At 42.9% G+C, this 24,950-nt stretch overlaps 1 protein-coding gene across 1 annotated transcript; it reads right to left on the minus strand.

The window, feature by feature from the left end:
• Positions 1 to 3,958: 3,958 nt before the first annotated feature.
• Positions 3,959 to 9,977, minus strand: LOC141173610 (protein spinster homolog 1-like). The gene is made up of 12 exons (XM_073657911.1): positions 9,770 to 9,977; positions 9,532 to 9,597; positions 9,145 to 9,281; positions 8,645 to 8,796; positions 7,875 to 7,944; positions 7,120 to 7,259; positions 6,875 to 7,027; positions 6,512 to 6,701; positions 6,238 to 6,303; positions 5,462 to 5,560; positions 4,014 to 4,185; positions 3,959 to 3,969 (listed from the first exon to the last, which is right to left on the minus strand). The coding sequence occupies exons 1-12, from the start codon at positions 9,975 to 9,977 to the stop codon at positions 3,959 to 3,961; spliced, it is 1,464 nt and encodes a 487-aa protein (XP_073514012.1).
• Positions 9,978 to 24,950: the final 14,973 nt, after the last annotated feature.

Here is a 24,950-nt window from a genome sequence, read left to right on the forward strand (position 1 = left end):
GATATGTTATCATACACTGACTATTAGCTTCATTCAAGGAGTCAAATATAAGAATTTTCAATAATAGTTGAAATAATATTTAATTATTTATTTATCAATTTCCTATCAGTATGTCTTTGGAGTGTGGGAGGAAACCGGAGAACCCGGAGGAAACCCACGCGAACACGGGGAGAGCATACAAACTCCATGCAGTTGTTCTCTTTGGTTGGGTTTGGACCCGAACGCTGCAAAGCAACAGTGCTAACCACTGAGCCACCGTGTTGCCCAATAGTCTTCAATGTGGCACTAATCATGATAGGACGAGAACAGAGACCGAGCCCGGAATCTGTCTCCTTATGCAGCAGGAAGCTCACTTTATTCCGTGAGTTCATCTGACTGCGGAAAGTCCAGTAAATGTCGTATCCAGAAGTGAGAACAGAGACCGAGCCCGGAATCTGCCTCTTGATGCAGCAGGAACCTCACTTTATTCCGTGAGTTCATCTGACTGCGGAAAGTCCAGTAAATGTCGTATGCGAGAACAGAGACCGAGCCCGGAATCTGTCTCTTTTTTCTGACTTGTTTTCGCCTTGTGGAAGAGTCGTCACATCCGGCTGGATTCTTTGTTCATTGACGGATCACAATCAGGCCTCTCTCCGGAATAGTGATCTGTAGAAATAATAAATATGACTGAAGATGAAACAACTGGATATCATATATAAGCGGCAGGCAATGTACTCCTGGTTACTGATTTCTAGCCTTGTGAGAAAAGATTTAAGATAAGTGATATTGGCTTATTCTTAGTTTAGGACTGTACCCCCCATTCATATAGAGGGGGCTGACAATCACTATGTGAGATCTGAGACCACCCACTGGATTCCTAAACCCAGAATGTTTCATATTGGCCGGCACTAAGCATTTCATGGATATCTAAGAAGTACATGAGTGCAATTTTTTAAATCTATAAATTTAAATTAAAAAATAAATTATTGATTATGTAGCGTTAATAAAGCTAGATCTAAATAGAACTATTTTTACTGTAAAGGATCTTCTCCCCACTATTTTAGCTTTAGTAAAAGATCAAGTATTTCTAAAACATTAAAAGACATCCAGGAACTTAAAGATGTCAGACAAACCCCTGCAGATCCCCAATGAATCTAGGACCTCCAGCAAGTTGTCATAGCCGGAACGGACATTGAATGTACAACGTGATGATTCGTGCCGCAAAGCTGGAGCCACTGTCTCCAACAAAAGAAGCAAAACGTAGTTTAACAAGTGTACAGTTTTATACGATGATTTATATGGTTGTATAACTAATATATTTCCCATCTGGTATTATCACTCATCCCCTTAAAAAAATAAAATTGGTACTTAATATTTTATCTCCTCTTGTAAAAGGATTGAATAGTTCTAAGAAGAGATACCTGGCCTGGAAAGAAACTAAAAATTCTAACTCTGAAATAATAGGATCTGAAAACCCACTCAAATTATATTCTCAAATTATATATTCTCATTACCAAAAATTAAAAAAGTTAAAGTTGACTATTCCCATCTTATCTTACCTTTCATTTTTCCTCAGGTCCAGCTTTAAAAAGTTCTAATTTATGGAGCTGTAGATATTACCTCCTTCAGGACAAAGTCTATAAAGATGAAATAAAATTAAATTATTTGATATAAAATGATACAGAAGGATTATCTACATGTACAGTAAAGCATTAAACCTGACATATTGTGCCACTACGTGTTTCCAAGAGACGCACTATAACATTATGCTGCGGTGCTCCTTTACTCCAATGAGACCCCGCAGAGCATTTCCTTCCCAACCTCCTCTATGCTGGAGAGGTTGTGCTAAACCGGGAGACATTTTACACATATTTTGGAGTTGTCCATAAAGGAATTATGGAAAGAAACTTTGAACTTACTCCTATGAATTTCTAAACCCAATATTCCACTTACACCACAATTAATATTATTATCACAAGGTCTAGAAGAAATCCCACCCAAATTTCAACATATCTCTTGTCATATCTTTTTGGTGATTAAACATTTAATCGCAACAAAATGGAAGCAAATAATTCCTCCATCAATATTAGAAGTAATGGAAAGGCATCAACGCACAATATTAAAGTTCAACTTTGCGATTAGTGAAAAAATGTTGTAGCTGATATTTAGTTAGATGAATGCCATAGTGGAAGAGTTTTTTTTTACTCAGGCTAAACCCAAAACTTAAAAACTAAAATAGTTGTATAAACAAACAATACCGGATATATACCAAACTAATTGTTTACACATATTATGGTCAAAGTTATAATAGTTGTTTATTACTAATAATAATGACTAGCCTTGCCTTTACTTTCTCTCCTGTAACTTCCCATTGTTACCCCATTACTCCTTTTTCCCCTCCCCAATTTATATTCCTTCTTAATGTTATTTTTTTTGTAAATGTTAAGTAAAAACAATTGAACGAGATGATCCGACATTTACCATTTTTTACCCGTTGTAAATCCTGTTGTTCTCCTGAATCTGGCATTGTTCATCCTTTGTTCCTCAAGATTCTAATTTCCTGAGAAATTGCCCCCTTTTCCCTTTATGTAAATCTAGTATTTGTATTTATTTTTGCCAAGTGGGCGTGACCCTCAAAAACTTCTCTTTTTGAGAAACATCTTGATGACAACGGCCAGTTGGCTAAAATAGTGGATAAATATATAGGGAGCAGGGAGACCTATCAGGAACAAGGAGATTTGAGAACAAGAGACAAACAATGCCGTATTCAGGAGAATAGCAGCATTTATACCGGGTTAAAATAAATGTATATTTATGGCGAGTGACAGGTTCTCTTAAAAGTAGATTCCACCAAAAAGACATAGCAGATTTTTTCAAATACAATTTATGTCATATAATCAGCCCCATATCAGTAGGGTAGGGTCACACTTAGGCTGTGTGCCCACGATGCGTTTTTTAAGCGTTTCCGCAGCGGCAAGAACGCTGCAGAAACGCTTAAAAAACGCATGGTAGAAGGTCTGCCATGTTCCCCAATGATAATCCGTATGTGCTGTGCACATGCTGCAGAAATTTCCGCTGCGGATTATCATTGCGTAAAAAAAGCAGCACTACCAATTATTTTGCGGAAGCGCTGAGTTTTCTCCGCCATTGACTTGCATTAGACCGCATGGACTCCGCATCACTGTATATGTAGATGTATGCGTTCCATTGTGGGGATGGTACCCGGGTGTGGAGGAGAGGAGACATCCACACCCAGGTGCCATAGTACCTGTAAAAAAAAGAATAAAATAAAAAATATATGTTATACTTACCTTCCGGCGGGCCGCGGTGCGCTCGTCCTCCCATGCCGGCAGATCGCGGTGGACTGAAGGACCTGCGCTGACGTCATAGCCATGTGACGGGTCACGCGATGCTGACGTTGGCAGGTCCTTCAGTGTACCGCGATCTGCCGGCAGCCAGGACGGAGTGAAGCAAGACTGCCGGGGCCATCGGAAGGTAAGTATATATTTATTTTTTTATTTTTAACCATTCTTTGGGGTCACACTATATAAATCCATGCCGTTTGCATGGATTTATATAGTGTGACCAAGTTGTCAAGCACTTTCCAAGTGATGCTAAAATCGCTTGGAAAGCGCTTATCAACCCGCATGCGGAAATGCATGTGAAGAACGCTTCACATCCGCATGTCCCTGGCAGAAAAACGCATGTACAATCCGCATGTACAATCCGCATGTACAATCCGCATGCGTTTTTTCTGCCAGGGGAGATGCAGAAACGCTCAGGAAAAATCCTGAGCATTTCTGCATCGTGGGCACATAGCCTTAGGATAAAACTATTTATGTCATAATAATAAGTTAATTGCAGCTTTGTTAATGTTATGTTATGCAGCTTTGTTAATGTTATGTTATGGAGCTTTGTTATGGGGATGGATGTATTATACAGATGCTGGGTATTACATTTACTAATTATGGAGCTAATGCTAATCCAATTCTGTAAGAGATATGATCGGATAATTAACTTATTTCTGCACGTACCTTCAGACTCTGTCTCTGCCTTCTTACGATCATTTTCAACAAAGAGGGCGCATGCGAAAAAGAATCCTCCTCCGAAAACCAGCACAAAGGGGCAAACCATGAGGGCGTACTGCAGACTGCGGAAGTTCGAAAGAGCCGAGTCTGGATTGTAACTTTTGATGCGGTCGGATATCTGAAGATGAGACGAGATAAATAATTATGTATGGTTAATGAAAGTAAAAAAACATAATTGACTGGACACGTTTATGCTGACAGCAGTCAATGGATACCAATGAAATCTGGTGATCATAGAAAGAGAAGGTGCCTCACTGCAGATAGCGGCTCCTCCAAACTATGAACAGCAATGCTTCCAGTATCCGCAGCTCCAGTACTACACATTGTCTGGGAACAGGACACTTGTGACATCCTTCTTCAGCAGATAATCTGTGACGTAACTCCAGGACATCTTGTCTTTGGAGTTCTGCCACCCCGTCAACAGAGCGGAAGAGAAGATGCTGCTCTGTCAACGTGATATCAGGGGAGGCCACTGAATCGCGGGTGTTGGCAGAGATCGGTCCCGGGCACTACAGGCAGGTATTTAGCAACGACTTGCCTGTTAGCCCATAGTAAAAAAAATCAAATAGTCCCGGTGAACCCTTTTAAGTATGTTATGAATAGGCTACAGCGAGTTTTAAAAACTCCACTGTGACAGAGCATGTCCTATTCTCATCCGTTCTGCGGATCAGACTTGGCCAGTAAAGAGTAACTGTCGTTATAAAATCAATACAGTACACGTGAAAATAAGCAACTTTGTGGTAGATCTTATCAGATAAATCTGCTTATTTTTCCTCCATTAATTTATAACATTCTTAATTCACAGATAAAATCTGTAATCAGTGAAGACAGATTTTTACATTACTGAGATAGGAGATGACAATTGCTGTTGATCAGATTCTATGTACATGGGGGGAGCCTGCCTCTAGCTCCTCCCTCTTTCCTCTCCATAGAATGTTATAAGCACCAACTGTCATCTCCTATCCCAGTAATGCTTCACTGAATACAGTGAGAACTTTGAGAATAAACGATCAGTTCGAGAGGAGAAAGAAGCAGATTTCTCTGAAAAGATATATTCCAACGTTTCTTATTTTCATGTGTACTGTACTATTGATTTATGAAATAAAAATTAAAACTGGGGTTACTATTTCTAGTCTATAGGAATCTGTTAAAAATGGATGGAGAAAGGATGATATACTTTGTACTTCAGTTTTCCATCTGTGTTTCATCCATTTTTCATTGATCCATTATTAAGAGTCAATGGATAAATAAAGTTTGGACAGTCTACCACCTTCACTTTTTAAAAAAACAGATGACACAAGAGAAAAATGGTCTGTTTTGCGACAATGTACAAATGGAAACAGATGTGTGAATGTAGCCCTAAAGTGATGTGAGAATATGTAACAGCTACTTACTAGCCCGATGAAATAGGAGCTTCCAGCTTCCCCCAGCAGGTGGGACCCCGCCATCGATAACGCCTGTGCTGTTGATCGCCTTGTGGGAGAAACCACATACTGAAACAAGAGAATATTCTGAATGAGCAGAAGGAGTCACTGAACCCAACGAGACAAGAGAACATGGACAAAGTGAACATACTTGAAGCCTAAGTTAAAGAAGTTGTCCACTATGGATAGGGCATCAATGTATGATCGGCCGGGGTCCCGCATGCGGCATCCCTTCCGATCAGCAGTTATCGGTGCCGGCGGCGGCTGCCACCAGCCGGAAGTCCTTACCTATTCAAGTCAATTGAATAGGAGGTGGATGTGCAGTACACCGCGGTGACCACTATAACTTGACGGCCAAACACCGCAGGTAAGCCCCTCCGGCCGGTGGCAGCCGCTGCAGATACCAATAACTGCTGATCGCCGGGGGTGCCGCGTGCGGGACCCCGGCCATCCTACATTGATGCCATATCCTACGGGTAGGGCATCAATGTGAAAGTAGTGGACAACCCCTTTAAATGCACAATCAGCCAGGATAGATAAGAAGCCCAGACATGTTGTGGACTGAGATTTTACTAAAGAAGTTTTTAATCATCTTGCGCCAGGTTTATTTTTAGTTGGGAATTACCCAACAGACGCTTGGGCACAGCCAGGATTATGGGGCATTTGATGGGTAAAAACAGAACATAGAGACTGACTACATACATATAATTATAGCTATGATAAGTTTAGCGCTTTTCTCCACTCACCAGGCGGATATCAGTTGAAACTGAAAAGTTCAGGCTCAGAAATATGGTCCCGATGAATATAAACACCTGCAGAGAGTAAAGAACAATACATATAAACATTTGTGTCTTGCACGCTTTCCTATCCCCCATAGGTTTTGTCTTTATAATCCATTCATCCACCCCAGTCTCCGTACATTCATAGACAGCCCCCGCCATAGTCTATGATTTCTACTGCTCGGTCCTATAGCCGAGACCCAGTAAGGGGATGAAAGCAATCTGTACTCCAGGTACTTACATAAGTGGCCACAAGGCTGATGTCTGCAAGAATAATAGCCAACAGCAGGAAAATGGCGGAGCCCAGCAATCCAACCGCACAAACTATAGGGTCAGCACGAGGGTTGTACTTCCTGCATCTCTTGGCTATCTCCGCCCCTGTTCCAACTCCAAGGATGCCAGAGATGACCGTAAGTCCTCCGAAAATCAGACTGCAAAGAAAAGCGGTAAAGAGATTAGTAAAGTAGCTTGAAGAAATGAAATATAAATAATTTGATATAATAATAATTTGAAATATAAATATATTTTTTTAGAGAGAAAACGGTCATAGGGGGAATTAAATTCCCACCAGTGAATGTCAAATTAAAGTTTGCTAAACTTGTACCTGTCATCATAGTTGGATAGTTGAGTCTGATATGGCGCCTTCTGTAGCATGAGAGCCCGGGCACGCTTCAGGAAAGTAACAGCCCAGAAGCCGAATGCAGCTGCCACAAATTTTACCATAATAGTCCCAAGAGTAGAAAACAGAAGACTTCGGCTGCAGAGAGAGAAAAGGGTAAAAAACTTGTAAATGACGCAGAAGTCACGGGGGAGATCAGTGACATAAATCAATGCACAGAAGACACCTACTTTTTACGCAGTTGGTTGGCATCCATAAGCCATCCTTTGAAGCTCAGTGGTTTGTTCTTTTCCTCTGCAGCTCCTCTGGACGGTTCTTTTACAAATGCAGCCATGAGCAGGACTCCTACCAGGCCCAGAGCAGAGATGATCTGTGTAGATGAAGAAGGAGACATCACATATCACATATACAGAGGTTTCATCACAAAAAGGACATGAGCACAGACTGTTGTGGAACTGGTTCCATTAAAGGGGATCTGCGACGAGGTGTTTGCTGCGCATCTGAGAGCAGCATAATGCAGGGACAGAGACCCCGATTCCAGCGATGTGTCACTTGCTGGTGTGCTTGGTGAAGTATTGATAAAATCCCAGTTTTCTCGCTGCAGATCTAGCAGTACTCTGAATGCTGAGCTCTGTATACCCTGCCTACACCACTGATTGGTAGATTTTTCTGTGCACACTGTACATAGGCAGAAAGCCACCAATCAGTGGTGGGGTCGGGGTTACACAGAACAGGAGGACTACATGGCACGAGACAACTAGTCCCCTCGTCATAATCTCCTGCTAATAAAACAGTGATTTTTTTTTTAAAGCATCTACAAGGAGCAGTAAGTGACACATCGCTGGAATCAGGTGCTCTGCCCCTACAGGGCCCCTGCTCTCAGATCAAATGGAAAAACATACTGCCAGATTCCCTTTAATACGATTCAGGAATTATAATTAAGATTCACAGTTTGTCCACAAGATCCCTCAGACCTATTACTTACCCGGAAGGCCCATTGCCAGGCGCCACCAAATGCACTTGTCACTTTAGACCCAATGATGTAACCAAGGCCACTGTAAAAAACAAAAACAAAGTTGTCATAATTTCTGCACACATATATACATATACATTTTTGAGTGCCTTTTTCCGGCTCCTCCTTCCTACTCCACCCCCTCCATAGACTTCTATGAGCAGCAACTGTTACCCCATGCCGCATAAAGCTACAATCTGTCTTGTCACTGAAGATGGATTTTTATCAGTGAATTAATGAAGGGAAATAAGTATATTTCCTGATAAGATATATTACAACATTTCCTATGTCCATTTAAATGATTTATAAAAAAACAATAAAAAGTGTAAGATCATTCTGAGTCTTCACATTCTTTGAGGAGCTCTTGTCATAAGTGCTAAAAGTCAAACTGTCTAGCAGAAAACTTTTTTGCCCATAGCAATCAGTGCAGTTTTCTGTTAGGGAAAGTCTTGACATTGCTGAAAAAATATTTCCATTTAGAGTCTTGAATCAATTTCCTAGAAATCTGCAGCAATTCCAGAAATGTTTGCTGGTTCACTGCTGATCCTCCCCCTACGTGTTGCGACACCATGATCATTACTTGCGGAGGGGTTTTTGAAACGCCATCCATATGTATTGTACATGCATCTGTAGAGCAAAATCCGTACCGAAAAAAGTCCACAGCAAATCCGCCTTGTCGGACTTACTCTTAGACAGTTTGGCTATGATTCCCTCCTTAAAACAATAAATAGATCTACACTCACCAGCCAAAGGGTGCTGCTAAGTAATACAAGTTAAGCGCGCGGCTGCGCCGATCTCCCACGAAGACGTCGGCAATGATGGAGGGGGCAGTTATTTTAAAACTTGCCTCTGCAGCTCCAGACAGTCCATTAATTAGGAGAAAAACTGTAAAATACTGTGAAAACACAAAAAAATATTCAGTGACCATTTATGAAAGTTTTCTAAGACACCTAAAGAAATACGGTAATGGAAAAATTATAAACTTTTCCTAATTTTGGACCCGCTCTCACTTTTGTCTTGCAAATACTAATGCAAAATACTGATCTACATACAAACAAGTGAGAGGCTTTAGGGCTCATGCAGACGTCGGTGGATCCCGGTCCGATCTCTGACAGCGTGATAGCGATGCTCGGGTCGGAAGAACCGCGGCCAGTCCGTGCATTATTGTCCATGATGGCACCGAGATCCACAGACGTCTGCATGAGCCTTAAGTCTTTATGCTTCTACCAATTAGATCAGTTACCTCATTGGGAACGTAGGACTTGCAGAGAATGATGGCCGACCAGAAGGACATCCCTGCACACATGATGTATTTTCTGTTCCAGCGGTCACCCAGGTATCCATAGATTTGACCAAACAGGACACTGCTGATCGTGAATACTAGAAGGGGAAAAACAAGAGGTCACAGTTAATAGAAATGATTTCTTTAACATATATTTATTTATATTTGAGGATTATTTAAACTGTTGCACTGAAAACACTTCTCCCGTCCTCATCACTGTTTGCATTTTTGGTAACTATAAAGGCGGCCATCATGTGAACGTTACAAAATTGGAACCTTATGATGTCACGAGATTCCAGCCGTCCTCACAAGTGACCTATAGAATAGGATTTTATGTTAAAAGTTTACCTAAGCTTATAAGGCCGGATTTGCTGTCGTCCATTTTAAATGCGCTTTGTAGGTAAGAAATCGCTCCTGCCAGAACAAAAAGAAGAACACGAATGATTATTGTAATTAGAGAAGTGCAGGAATAGACATCACAGCAGCTAACGAGCCTTCTCGTTGGCCATGAAGATTTTCTTCTTTTTTTGCAGTTTTGGGCCTTATACACCTTGCCCCCGACATAAGCCGGTTTACGCCTACTTACCTACGAAAGTGAAGGCAGCTATGAAGGTGACCAGATTGATGAAGGTTAGAACGCCTACAATAATGAAAGAGCGGACTATGGAGACTCCAGTCCGGGCGTGCAGGTCCTGTTCTTCGCAGTTTTCATCCTCATCTTGCTGGTCTTTTCCTTTTTCCACATCTTCTAATAGAAGTGGCATTTTTGGGGTGGAATTGAAGAGAGATGCCATGTTCAACAGAGCCCTGCAAACACTGGAGAAAAACACAAGACGGTAAAAATATTGCATTAGTCTCAGTCAATTCCGTGGTAGTGCAGTATATAGTGTAATAAGCAATCGAACAACAATAAGTTTAAGTCCCCTAGAGGGACTAAAAATGAGGTCAAATTCAGCAAAAAAAGTTTTTCTTTAATATAAAAAAAATAATAAAATATAAAGATTTCAAAAATAAAGAGAAAAAAAACAAGCATATATATATATATATATATATGTATTTTTCAGATTATAAGACTCACTTTTTGTTCTCCCAAATTTGGGGGGAAAATGGGGGTGCGATTTATAATCCAATTGTAGCTTACCGGGCTGGGGGGGTATCTGCGGTGGAGCAGGGTCCCAGGAGTCAGGGTCACTGCTGCAGGAAGTTGAAGGTGGTGGGGCGATGCTGTGGGCCCCAGACTGGGAGGTGGGGGTGGTCAGCGATGCGAGGCTGCTTCGGGCACCAGGCTTCCAGAAAATGTCAGTGGAGCCCCCGCACTGCCCATCGTTTTCACTGCGGTGGACTTCGGGAAAATGGACGCCTCCAGCGGAGCATGTGTAGATCTCGGCTCCCGAGATCTCGATCTTGGGAGCGGAGATCTCAATCTAAACATGCGCCATTTTCCCAAAGTCCACTGCAGTGAAAACGATGCAAACGATGGGCAGTGTGGGGACTTGTTTGATATTTTCTGAAAGCCCGTGGCCTGGAGCAGTCTCGCACTGTGCTGAGCATCCCCACCTTCCAGCCCGGGCCCTGCAGCATCGCCCCACTCCTGCCACCGTTGAAAGCTTTCTGCAGCAGCGACCCTGCCTCCTGGGATCCCGCTTCACCGCAGCCCTCTCGACCACCCCCGGGTAAGCTATCGTAAAAGGGGATTATAAGACGCACTATTTTATTAATTTCATTTTTTTCCCATTTTCCTCCCCAAAATTTGGGGTGCATCTTCTAATCTGCAAAATACAGTCTCTGGCATCAATATATCCATAAAAGTAAGAGAAACAATCAAAACGCCAGAATGGCCTTTTTTTCCCTTGTTTTTTTTTTTATTACGGCACCTTCCCCGAAAAATGCAATAAAAAGTCACCCAAACTGTGTATGTTCCCCAAAATGGTGTCAATAAAAACATCAACTTGCCATAAAATGGTGAAACAAATCAATTTTTTTTTTAAATTCTAAAACTATTGTTGTAACCACTTACGGTAAGTAATAACAATAATAATAATAATAAAACAATATGAACCCTGAATCATCTTTCCAGATCAATCGTACCACAAAATGAACGTGGTAAAAAGCACAAAAAACAGTTTTGTTTTTCTGTTTTTTTTTCACCATTTCACCATAGTTATTATTTTTTTCCCCATTTTTCAGTATAATATAAGGTAAAATGAATGCTGTTCTTCTAAGCAACAACTCGTCTCACAAAAAAAAAAACAAGCTTTCACCTGACTATGTGATCAGAAAAATAAAAAAGTGGAGGAAATATTGGCCGTGCTTTGAAAGGGTTAATGACAATTTACAAAAAACGTGTCTATACTGTTATTGGGGATAATTCTATAGGGAAATCTATATATGTCCCCCTATAATCATCTACAGGTTGTCTCCCCCTGGGAAAGACTCCCATTACTCATTAGATGAAGTTCAGACTTACCTTTCTCTCTTTCCACCGGAGGGCGCTGATAATAACAAATAAATATCACTTTCTATAGCAAATTTTGCAACACAGAAATCGTGAGTACAACACACAATAGTGAGTGGCTGGGATCCGGCCGGCGCCCATAGTTATACGCAGGGGCCGATTGTGACATCATCAGCCGGTCACTGGGGGTTCTAAGCCATTGTGATGTCATCGATCTATCTAATCATCCGTCCATCCATGGATTCTGTAGTACTACAACACCCAGTATGTACGTCTGGAAAAGTATAGAACTAGCATGCTCCACCCTCACGTTTTTCATTGTGCTGTGGTCTATATTGAAATTCATGTCCCTCTGGATGGATGGATGGACATGCTGAGTTTTGTAGTACTACTGAATCCATCCATCCATCCATCCATCAAGAGGAACATCAATTTCATTATAGACCAAAGCACAATGAAAGACTTGAGGATGGATCTTGCTAGTTCTATACTTTTCCAGATGTATATACTGGGTGTTGTAGTACTACAGAATGATAAGGACTCTGATGACAGGGCATGCTGACACCTGTAGTCCTATACTTTTCTAGAAGTGCATGCTGAGAATTGTGGTACTACAGCACAATAAGAACATAAATTTCAATATATACCACAATACTGTGCTATTGCTGTATATAGTATAAACAATCAAACAATCATAGGTTCAAGTCTACCAGGGGGAGTAAAAAAATAAAAATAAATATCAACAAAAATTTAAAAAAATATATATAAAATATAAAAAGTTCAATTAACTCCTGTTCCTAATTAAAAACTAAAGAGATAAAAATATACATATTGTGCATCAATGTATCCATAAAAGTAAGAAAAACCATCAAAACGCCAGAATTGCCTTTTTTTTTCTATCGCAGCATCTTCCCCCCAAAAAATGCAATAAAATGTCATCAAATCTTTGTATGTTCCCAAAAATGGTGTCAATAATAATGACAACTCGCCATGGAAAAAAAACAAGAGCAGAGGCTCATAAAATGGTGAAAAAAACTTTTTTTTTTACAAAGTTCTGAAATTGTTGCAACCACTGTAATAATAATACTAATGATAATAATGATAATAAAAAAGCAATATGTTTGATATTGCTGTAATCACGCTGACCCTGAATCATATTTCCAGATCAATCTTACCAAAAAATGAATGCGGTGAAAAGGAAGCACAAAAAACTGTTGCAAAATTTCTTTTGCTTTTCACCATTTCACCGCACTCGTAATTGTTTCCCCATTTTTCAGCAACAACTCGTCTCACAAAAAGAAAAAAACAAGCTTTCACCTGACTAAGTGATTGGAAAAATGAAGAATAAGAAGAGGAGGAAATATTGGCCATGTTCTAAAAGGGTTAATGACAGTTTACAAAACCGTGTCTATACTGTTATTGGGGATAATTTTATAGGGAAATCTATATATGTCCCCCCTATAATCATCTACAGGTTGTGTCTCCCCCTGGGACAGACTCCCATTACTCATTAGATGAAGTTCAGACTTACCTTTCTCTCTTCCCACCGGAGGGCGCTGATAATAACAAATAAATATCACTTTCTATAGCAAATTTTGCAACACACAATAGTGAGTGACTGGGATCCGGCCGGCGCCCATACTTATACGCAGGGGCCGATTGTGACATCATCAGCCGGTCGCTGGAGGTTCTAAGCCATTGTGATGTCATCGTGCGGTGCATGCATATACACTCAGTGTACTTTGATACAAAGAGTCACCTAATGAATCTTTTCATTTGAAAATGTTGAACCCTGATAAGATAAAAACAACCTATAGGCTATGTGCCCACGATGCAGAAATGCTCAGGATTTTTTCCTGAGCGTTTCTGCATCTCCCTGGCAGAAAAAAACGCATACGGATTGTACATGCGGATTGTACATGCGGATTGTACATGCGTTTTTCCTGCCAGGGACATGCGGATGTGAAGCGTTCTTCACTTGCATTTCCGCATGCGGGTTGTGATTTTAGCATCACTTGGAAAATGCTTGACAACTTGGTCACACTATATAAATCCATGCAACCGGCATGAATTTATATAGTGTGACCGAGAGAATGTCAAAAAATAAAAAAATAAATATACGAGGGGCGATCCAAAAGTAATGATAATCGGTTATTTCTATTGCACACAGAAATTAAAATAAAATGTTTTCTTCTCTCTTAGGTACCCACTAGTCCAGGAAAAAAAAATCACTTAAATAGGCCACGATTCACGGGAGCTACATTCATTTGAGTAGGAACTGCCGAGGAGTGAACATCAAAATGGAAAAAAACGAGCTCAGAGCTGTCATCAAATACCTCTGCTTGAAAAAAATTACTACCAAAGACATACACAGCGACTTGGTGGAAACGTTGGGGTCTTTTCTCTTCCATATTCCACAGTTGCACGCTGGGCCAAGGAATTTAGGCTGGGAAGAACATCGACGGAAGATGAACATCGTGAAGGACGCCCATCCACGTCCCTCAATGAAGAAAACATGAAAAAAGTTGAAGAAGTTGTATTGGCCGATCGAAGAGTGACTATCAGGCATGTAGCGGAGGTCACAGGGATCTCATATGGCAGTATTCAAAGAATCCTTGCAAAAGAATTGCATATGAGAAAGGTCTCGGCGCGTTGGGTGCCAAAAATGTTAACCGGCGAGCAAAAGAAGAAACGAGTTAACATTTCAAGAGCACGTCTCGAAAAGTTCCAAGCAGACAAGGAGAATTTTTTGTCACGTTTTTTGACCATGGACAAGACCTGGATCCACCACTTTGATCCCGAAACGAAACAACAATCGATGACATGGAAACGAGCCAACGAACTGACACCGAAGAAACTCAAAGTGTCAAGCTCAGCAGGGAAGGTTATGGCGTCCGTTTTTTGGGACGCTGAAGGAATTATTATGGTGGACTATTTGGAGAAGGGAGCCACTATTACGGGCTCCTACTACACAGAACAAATAAGAAGATTGCGGGAGGCTATCAAGGAGAAAAGGCGCGGCAAACGGCAGGCTGGAGTGCTGTTTCACCAAGATAACGCGCCGGCTCACAAAGTTGCAGTTGCCATGGCTACCATACAAGAAGCGGGCTTTGAACTGGTGGAACAACCCCCCCCCCTATTCGCCAGATCTAGCCCCCAGTGACTTCTTTCTCTTTCCTTGGCTCAAGGAACACCTCCGGGGCAAGAAATTTGACGACAATAGCGACGTGATAACAGCTGTTGGGGATTTTTTTGAGGGTCAAGATCAAGAATTTTTTTCGAAGGGAATTCTAAGTTGAGAAAAGAGATGGACTAAATGTATAGACTTGTTAGGAGACTATGTAGAAAAATAAAAAAATTTTTTGACTATATTCATTGTGTTTAGTATTGATTATCATTACTTTTGGATCGCCCTCGTATATTTACGGCCCGCGCTGTCTTGCTTCACCGTCCCGGCTGCCGGCAGCGGTGGATTGAAGGACCTGCCGGCGTCAGCGTCGCGTGACCTGTCACATGACTCTGACGTCAGCGCAGGTCCTTCATTCCATCGCGAAGTGCCGGGAAGTAAGGAGGAGCACAGCGCGGGCCGCCGGAAGGTAAGTATATATTTATTTTTTATTTTATTCTTTTTTTTACAGCTTTTTTTTAATGGTACCTGGGTGTGGATGAGACTCTCTTCTCCTCTACACCCGGGTACCATCCGCACATTAGAACGCGCCAATTATGCAAGTACAGATGCAGTCTTGCGGAATTGGCGTATTCTAATGCAAGTCAATGGCGGCGAAAATGCAGCGCTTCCGCAAAATAATTGATAGTGCTGCGTTTTTTTCCGCAATGATAATCCGCAGCAGAAATGTCCGCAGCATGTGCATAGCACACGCGGATTATCATTGGGGATCATGGCAGGCCTTCTAACATGCGTTTTTAATGCGTTTCTGCAGTGTTTTTGCTGCTGCGGAAACGCTTAAAAAACGCATTGTGGGCACACAGCCTTACTCACCTCCCATGATAAAATAAAATAAACTATATCACCTCCCTTGCTGGCGCCGTTCCCACGCTGTCGACACTCGCGGTCCCGGGGTTCTCGTGCAGTTATTGTGACATGTGACACTCGTGACCAATCAGTGCTGGCGTCACTGTCTCCGCCTTTGGACAAATCGAACATGAAGAGGAGACCCTGAATGCGGCTGATCTCTGCCTTCCTTTTCATGTCCCATTTGTCTGAACGCAGAGACATTGACGCCTGCGCTGATTGTCACCGGTGTCACATGTCACAACAACAAGACAATGTGAGCCCCGGGGACAGCGAATTCTGACACCACGGAAACGGCGCCAGCACTGGAGGGGAGTATAAGTTTTATTATTTTACGGGGGCCAAGCGTGGGGTATAAACAGGAGTTGTCCAAGTAGTGGATAACTTCTTTAATGCATGTAAATAGAGCTAAAAATATTGCTTGAAATTGGATTTCCTTACAAATTTTACACTGTGTGGCTTTTACAGACTCTTTATTACCCTGCACATCTGGCTGCAGAGTGAGTTAGCTGAGAATCTGTCAGTGAGCTTGTTCTAATGTAAACAACTCTTGTGCGTCTCACAAACAAACTTCAGTTGCAATCACATGGACACAATCATACACACACATATACAGTGGCATGTAAAAGTTTGGGCATCCCTGTTGAATATTTCAGCTTTTTCTTTGCCCTCTATAATTATTTTATTATGATCTTTTGAAGGGCCGATACCATCCATTTTTTTCTTTTTGGCATTGATATATTTGTAAAAATTTGGGGGAATTTATTTTAATGTCACTGGCGATTTGTGTTTTGGTAGATAACTTTACTAGTTTGATTACTTTTTTACATTTCTTATTGAGATCTTTATACTCCTGAAACGCTATTTCTGTATTCTCAGCCATCAAGATTTTGCAAGTGTCACGGCCCACCCTCCCTCACATTATTGAGTACATTATTATGACATTTATTATTTTTATCCTTATTAGGGTTGTTACCATATGTACATTACTGTTACATTTTATATGAATCTAGCTTGTGAGCCCCAATGGGGACAGTGATGATAATGTCTGTAAAGCGCTGTGGAATTAATTGGCGCTATATAAGTGAGTAAAATAAAAAAATATGTATTGATATTATGTCTTCTGCTTTCTTTATAATTGTCACAGTTGGAGGATGGATAATCTTGCATGAGAAGATGAGAAGACACTTGGCAGCGACATGGTAAACAGGCAGATCCAGACTTGCCCTCCGCAGGAGCAGTGGCGATGGCTGGTGACTTCTTCATCATCCATTCTAAAATGCAAGATCCTCCTGTATTTTTGTGTGAGCTTTATATCATTTGTTAATAAAGGTCATCGCCTACCCCCAGAATTCAGAAGATTTGTGTCTCTGAATATGGTTTAGCGACATAAGATATTGGGTTCGAATGGAGTGATGAGACCAAGTAGTTCAAGGTATATAACTTGCATTGCATGCCGAGTGTCCATATGGCCGAGCGCTGGTATGGATCATATATAATACATATACAATACTTACATAATAGTGCTATACTGTACCAACATTATACTGCCTTACAGTGAGTACCTACATAATAGTGCCATACAGAAACTATATAATAAACCATATAGAGCCATACAGAATTTTTTTTTATTTCAGACAAGTCACGTTTTGGGCTTCTGTATAATTGTCCTTTGGCAGCTTCAGAAGTGGCACGTGTGACAGCACTATATAGATATAAGGGGCGATATGGTGAAACCGAGTATTTCAGGAACACATGTATGGAACTCTGGGTCCAATATGAAATATAAAGAATGTGTTCAAATCAAACCAGCATGTGCTCTGGTTTGGTTATATACTGACAGATAGATAAGGCTCATTCTGTTTTCATTTACTTTGTATTTACTTGAAGTTTAGACACAAGACTATGTTAGGACCTGCTTATTCATTGTCTGAAGCATCTATCACCAATAGTCTTCTGTTTATGGAGGGTTATTGTAAAACATGAAGATTTACATAACCTTTTGTGTTTAATTACTTACCGTATTTTTCGGACCATAAGACGCACCTAGGTTTTAGAGGAGGAAAATAGAAAAAAAATTAAAGCAAAAAACGTGGTCACGATGCCCTGTTAAGGGGGAGGGGGTCTGTTGCTGACACTGCTATAGGGGTAATGTCCCCCGATTCTGATAATATCCCCCATCCTGGTATATATGCCCCCACCCCTTCCTATTATACCTGGTCCCCATCCCCATCCTGGTATGCACTGCACCCCTCCATCCTGATATGCATGGCACCCCTTCATCCTGATATGCATGGTGTTATGAGTCCGGGAGGTGGAACCTCTGTGCTTCGGTGCAAGGAGGGACCAGAGGGGCGTGACTAAGTGCCTACTCGGCCTGACCAATGTCGCACGGCGGCTCAATCAACTCCGTGAACCAGGGAGGGACCGAGCAGGGGGACCAGGTGCCACTCTAGGACCGACCTTGTGTGAGAGCAGGTGACTCCCACGGGTCAGATGGGTACAGCGGATGAGCACAGCAGGAAGGCTGATGGGTGGTCCGGGTAGATAAGCAGGCTGGTTCGGCAGATAGCCAGACTGTTGCTCCGGGTAGGCGAGCTGGTGGGCACGACAGGTAAGAGGTTGGTGCTCCAGGTAGGCTAGATTTAAGAGGGAGGGAGCGCGCGCGTGCCCTAAGCACGGTGCCCGGGTGGCTGCACGCCACAGCAGCAGGGGAGCCGGAGGACGCCGGACCTGGACTGCGGCGGTGAGGGGAACAGCGTCTCTGTCCGCCAGGAGGCAGAGACGCCGATGCTTCACATGGCACCCCTCCATCCTGATATGCATGGCACTCCTCCATCCTGATATGTATGGCACCCCTCCAATCTGGTGTGCATGGCACCCCTCATCCTTATCCTGGTATGCATGGCACGCCTCATACCCCAATCCTGGTATGTATGGCACCCCTAATCCCTATCTTGGTATGCATGGAACCCCTAATCCCTATCCTGGTATGCATGGCACCCCTCATCCTTATCCTGGTATGCATGGCACCCCTCATCCCTATCCTGGTATTATGGCACCCCTAATCCCTAACCTGGTATGCATGGCACCCCTAATCCCTATCCTGGTATCCATGGCACCCCTAATCCCTATCCTGTTATGCATGGCACCCCTCATCCTTATCCTGGTATGCATGGCACCCCTCATCCCTATCCTGGTATGTATGGCACCCCTAATCCCTATCCTGGTATGCATGGCACCCCGAATCCCTAACCTGGTATGCATGGCACCCTAATCCCTATCCTGGTATGCATGGCACCCCTAATCCCTATCCTGGTATGTATGGCATCCCTCATCCCTATCCTGGTATTTATGACATCCCTCATCCTTGTCCTGGTATGCATGACTTCCCTCATCCTTATCCTGGTATGCATGGCACCCATCATCCTTATCCTGGTATGCATGGCACCCATCATCCTTATCCTGGTATGCATGATTCCCCTCATCCATATACTGGTATGTATGATCCCCCTCATCCTTATCCTGGTATGTATGGCCCCCTCATCCTTATCCTGGTATGTATGGCCCCCTGATCCGTATCCTGGTATGTATGACCCCCTCATCCGTAACCTGGTAAGTATTGCCCCTTCATCCTTATCATGGTATGCATGGCCCCTTCATCCTTATCCTGTTATGTATAGCCCCCTTACCCTGGTATGTATGGCCCCCTCATCCTTATCCTGGCACGCATGGTCCCCCTCATCCTTATCCCTTTATGTATGCCCCCCTCATCCTTATCCTGGTATTCATGGTCCCCCTAATCCCCATCACACTGCACATAAAAAAATAAACACTCCTACTCACCTTTCTTCTCTCTCCTCCAGCGCTGTGTTCTGTCTGCCCGCACTGATCTTGCCATGTGAGCCGCGCATGGGGTCACTGCCATGCGCAGCTCACAGGGAGAGATCAGCTGCCGGAAGTCACTGCTCCTCACGCTGGGACTGTGTACTCCCATGGGTGTGGAGAGGGAGTGAATATCCATGCCCTTTGACAGCGGGCAAAAGCGATCGCCCGGCAGCAGCAGGAGCCGCACTGGGAATACACTGTGTGCCGCTATTAAGGAGCATGAATATTCAGTGCTCCGTAAGCCCATTTTCCTCCAAAATTTTGTAGGAAAAAAGTGCGTCTTATAGTCCGAAAAATACGGTACTTGATCCCTAAGAGCTTTTTGAATTGTGTACCATTGTCTATGTAAGAGCCTGTATCTGATTTATCTTTCTTCCTACAGCCAGCCACTGTCGGGGCAAAGGTGAATTAGACTTAGTAGTATACATTTACTATATAAGGCCAGAGAGAATATTACTGAGCAGAAGCCATAAGTTGTACCTGCACTGGTGTGTAGTGTTGTGATACCTGTCCATGCAGTGTTATGAAGATTTCTAGGAGTTCTCTGTCTTGGTGAAATTGCTTCTCTGATATTCCCGACGGATGATGTTTAAAAGCTCCTTGGTGATGAAGTGAGTATATATATGTACTTAACATTTGTATTATAACATATACAAAAGTGTTCGCAATATCATCATATCATACTATTCCTTTAATTATGTATTTTATCTTTTAAATCAACTATTATAAATAAAATTGCGTAACATCGCAAGTGGTTTCCTTCTTTAAAGCCATATCCGAACCTTAGCGTTAAAAAAAACTTGGCAAAACATTTGGCGTAGTCAGCAGGATACGCAGAAGGTTCAGAAGTTCTTTTTGTTCAAAATTCCAATCATCTAGAATTTATAAGGCCTCTGTGTGATAAGGTGTGATAGAGTGACATTGCGTTAAACATGTGTTACACGCACGCTGCTAGGTTCAGATAGGGCGAGACAGGTTTCATGAATTCTTTGGAATCCTCGGGGAACCATTACTCAGGGCGACCATAGGCTGCAGCTTCTCTCAGGCACACGATAGATTCAATTGCTGACCAGACACATCTGACAAGAGTCTTTTTCAACAGTTTAACAGTGGAATTTAATCTGAAGCATGGCCAGTGCAATTCAGGGATATTACAGCAACAATCTTCATTACAGTACAGTCTGAGTTTCTTGAGCAACCGGTTCCAGTAACAATACAGTAGTTTCTTCACAAGGCATAGTATTACAGTCTCTTCAGTAGCATAATTCAGCATAGATTAGATCTCTTAGCAGCACACTTCTATGCATACACAACCACAGGCTTTTCCTTCACAAGGACACAATAGTACACAGCATTATTTATCCTGCATGGAAATGGAGGGGGGGAGGATTTGATAAGGGAGATGATCTCTGTGATACAATTCCTTCCAGTTCTTATCTTCCTGCCCGATAATACTTTGCACTGTTAGTTCAAGGAGTTTATCTCACCTGTGTTTAGTTTCTTTCCTGATCTGAATCCTGTTCAGTTGCTTTCTGTCAGATCCAGATAACACACCACCTTTCTCTTCGGCTTCAGCCAGACTACAATAACAAGTTCCCCACAATCCCCCTGGGACTCTGCTGAAACACTCCCTGGCTCCTGTGACTGTGTTAACCCCTCTAATTGCTGGATGCTACCGAAGCACAACACTTCCTGTCTCCTGTGCTTGTGTTATTTGTAACAGTTATAATAATAATAATCTTTTTATTTATATAGCGGCAACATATTCCGCAGCGCTTTACAATTCAGACAATTTACAGACATTATGGGCACTGTCCCCATTGGGGCTCACAATCTAGATTCTGTATCAGTATGTCTTTGGAGTTGCTGGATGCTTTTGAAGCAACCGCACTACTTCTGCATGTCACACTCTCCCTCCTTTTTGAATGTCGTCCTCAACATTCTTCTTAATTGGTCAATCTAACCAATTCTGAGACAGTGGTGAAAGTTGAGTAACTTTATATACAAATTGGCATAACATTTATAAACATTTATAACAATCTATTCTACAACCTTTTTCTTGTAGTACTCCTGTAAGAAATAAACAATTAACACAATTAACACAATCTCTTCAGCTTCAGCTGGAGCTTTTCGTACATCTTCAACAAGCTGTCTCTCTCACTAGGCCTTAACAGTTCTTTATTTCTACAAAGTCTTTTAAGGAAAATCAAAGCATGAAAACAAGTCTTTCCACCAGGCAACATCTTCCATACTGCCTCTCAGTGGTGAATACCACTCCAGTGGGCTTACCTGGTCCGTAGGCAAAGATACCTGTTTCCAGTCGACAGTCCTTGGCACTTGACTCGGTTCACCAAGTGTCTCATACATCAGTATCACGGGCCTCTTCACTTCTCGAGTCGACATCCTCCTGGAGGGTTGTTCCTCAGATACCACGGGTTCTTCGGTCACAGGAGTTTCTTCCGCCGCACTCATTTCCCGTGCTTCCTCAGATGCTCCTGGAACTGCCTCTGTAAGTTCCTGCACTTCTCTGGAATCGCTTGGTTCTACATGGTCTGGTAATTCTGCTTCTCCTGAGTGTCGATCGGTCTCTCCAGTGACCGGTGTTCGATCATCAGATCTGAATTGGACTTCATCTGTACTCCTTGGTACAAACTCTGGAGCCTCTGGACTTAGTTCACTCTCCTGAGGATGGTACATCCCTCTCCTTGCCGGTCCGAGAAATAAAACGGTGTGCTCTTCTTCATTGGAACTTTCAAGGTCACTATCTCGCACCGGAGCTTTAATCTGTGGTGGTCTCTTAGTCGATCTTGGTCGATGTCGCTCTGCTTCTGGGAAGTCTTGTTGTGGTGGGAGATAATGACATGGTAGTAATAAATTCTGATAGACTATTCTGGTTTTATTGTCCCCTCCTTCCAATCGGATTTCATACACTGGACTGTCATCGACTTTCCTCTTTACGACCACATACACCTTGTCTTCTTGACTAGCACCCAGCTTACTGGTACCACTTCTGTTCCATAACATTTTCGATGATAGTACTCCTTACTCTTGCTCTGTCCTTGCATAACCACTTTGGACGCTATGTTGTATGCTTCTGCCATCCGTTCCTTCCATTTCCGAACGTACTCCAGATACGTTCTGTAAGTCTCTGACACAGTAGTATCGAACATGATGTCGATTGGCAGTCTTGGCCATTTAATAGGAAGAAGGTTGAGTAACCTGTTGCATCACTCTTTGCACAGTTATAAGCATGTACCACTTTTGACAGAGAACTCTTCCAGTCTTTCTTCTCGTCAGCTGTTAAAGAAGTGTCACAATTATAGTGGATAACTAAGGAAAGTGTTTGCGTGGAGCAAGACACAACAGTACACAGTTTATAGGTGAAAAGTCTATATTAAAGCACACAGTGTTTTGCACAAAAATGCAGAGAAATCTCAAAGTCTTAAGTTCACAGAATAATGAGTCTTTGCAAGGTTAGTTCACCATTATATATCAGCAAGTCCATACAATGCAGAAGCAATCAAAGAGGCCCGGGTAAAGTCTCGGACAGTGCAGACCAGTCCCATGCTCAGCGACCATCCGAATAAGGAGACTGAGAACTCAGAGCAGCTTACTTGAGAGCCAAAGCAGATGGAGGGCAGAGGTGCAGAGGAACCTGCACAAAACAGCCAGGATCTCAGGCAAAATACTCTAGCACTGGACTAGAGGCTGGGGTGGAGTTATAAGGGCAGGAGGTAAGGGCACATGATACAGAAGATGCCATCTTGAAAAAGGGCAGAAATGTCCCAAAAGAAAATGAAACATTCAGAGTCCTGACATTACTCCCTCCTTACTAGCAGCCTGAGGATGATCCTGGACCCGGTTTCTCAGGGAATCTTTGATGGAAACGAGAAATCTTTTTATGGGGATTGATGTTTTCCACAGGTTCCCAAGAGTCTTCTTCAGGGTGATACCCCTGCCATCTTTTCAAATACTGAAGCCGATTCCTGCGAGTCCTAGAGTTAATCACTTCCTCCACCACAAATTCCTCTTGCCCATCAATCACTACAGGCTGTGGAGGTGGCACAACACGTCCCTGGAAGGTATTAGGAGACACAGGCTTCAGTAAGGAAACATGAAAAACTGGATGTACCTTCATATTCCTAGGCAGCTTCAGACGGCAGGCCACAGAGCTCACAATACCGTTGATCTTGAAAGGACCGATGAACTTCTATCCAAGCTTCTGTGAAGGAAAGTTCAACTTTAGATTTTTAGTGGATAACCACACGGAATCTCCTACCTTAAACATGGGTGCTGGTTTACGGAATCTATCAGCCGATCTTTTGTAACGTTCCTGAGCCGAGGTCAGAGATTCCTTCAGAACCTCCAAATTTTGCCTCATTGCAGTCAGCCTTTCCTCTACAGCTGGAACAGGAGCATTAATCGGAGACCTAGGAAAAATACTCGGATGAAAATCCAAATTGGCAAAGAAAGGTGTTAACTTAGTGGAGGCACTCTGAGAGTTGTTGTAAGAGAATTCAGCTAATGGAAGAAGCTCCAACCAATCATACTGAAGATCGCTGATATAGCATCTTAGATATTGTTCCAAAGTCTGATTGGTACGCTCGGTCTGGCCATTTGTGTGAGGGTGATAAGCGGAAGAAAGACAGACATTAATATTGAGTGCAGAGCAAAACCCCTTCCAAAATCTTGAGGTAAACTGCACTCCATGGTCAGAGATGATCTCATCCAGGACCCCATGCAGCCGAAAAACATTTTGTATAATCAACTTCACTGTATCCTTAGCTGAGGGGAGGCCAGTGCAAGGAACAAAATGGGCAGCCTTGGTCAGACGATCAACTATCACCAGGATCGTATTCATACCACCCGATGAAGTTGTCGCGCCCCCGGGGCCGTGGGGTACTCGGCAGCCGGGCCCTCAGATGTTTGGGGGATATCATGGTGGCTGGCCCGGTTCGTGGCCCAGGGCGGACAACTGAAAAGAGGGGAATGTCTATTGGGATAATAGGTTTGTAAATGTTCGTGACGCCACCTGTGGTGCCTGGTGAGGATCACCAGCGCTGCAGCAGTCCACTGAGGCCGGTGTTGTGGCAGCTTAGATGGTATTGCTCCCCACAGGTGGAGCAGGGCCTCAGGGCAGCGTAGGAGGGAGGGGGATGCAGGACAGAGGGGACCCAGCCGGGTCAGAGCAAGAATAGGAGCACACACGAAAGTCACTTCAGTACCTTTTACTGATGGAAGTTCAGGCACATCCTGGAGCACTGTAGGGTGAAGGGTGCATATCAAGATCCTCCCCAGTGAGCGGGTGTAGAGCCTCCTGTCTCTTGCCTCTCTGTAGTAAGTTTCTGACCTGCCTGGAGCTAGACCTAACCTGGTTTCTGCTCTGCACCT

This window comes from Phyllobates terribilis, unplaced genomic scaffold, assembly GCF_046119375.1.
Source record: "Phyllobates terribilis strain yellow unplaced genomic scaffold, ASM4611937v1 Scaffold_13__5_contigs__length_258822181, whole genome shotgun sequence".
Classification (NCBI taxonomy): Eukaryota; Metazoa; Chordata; class Amphibia; order Anura; family Dendrobatidae; genus Phyllobates; species Phyllobates terribilis.

Coding starts and splice junctions, on each gene's coding strand:
- LOC141173610 (XM_073657911.1), bottom strand. CDS start 9,977: ATGGCATCTCTCTTCAATTCCACCCCAAAAATGCCACTTCTATTAGAA. Junction 6,304..6,511: donor TCAGCCTTGTGGCCACTTAT/GTAAGTACCTGG, acceptor TACTCTCTGCAG/GTGTTTATATTCATCGGGAC. Junction 4,186..5,461: donor GCTCCTATTTCATCGGGCTA/GTAAGTAGCTGT, acceptor TCTCATCTTCAG/ATATCCGACCGCATCAAAAG.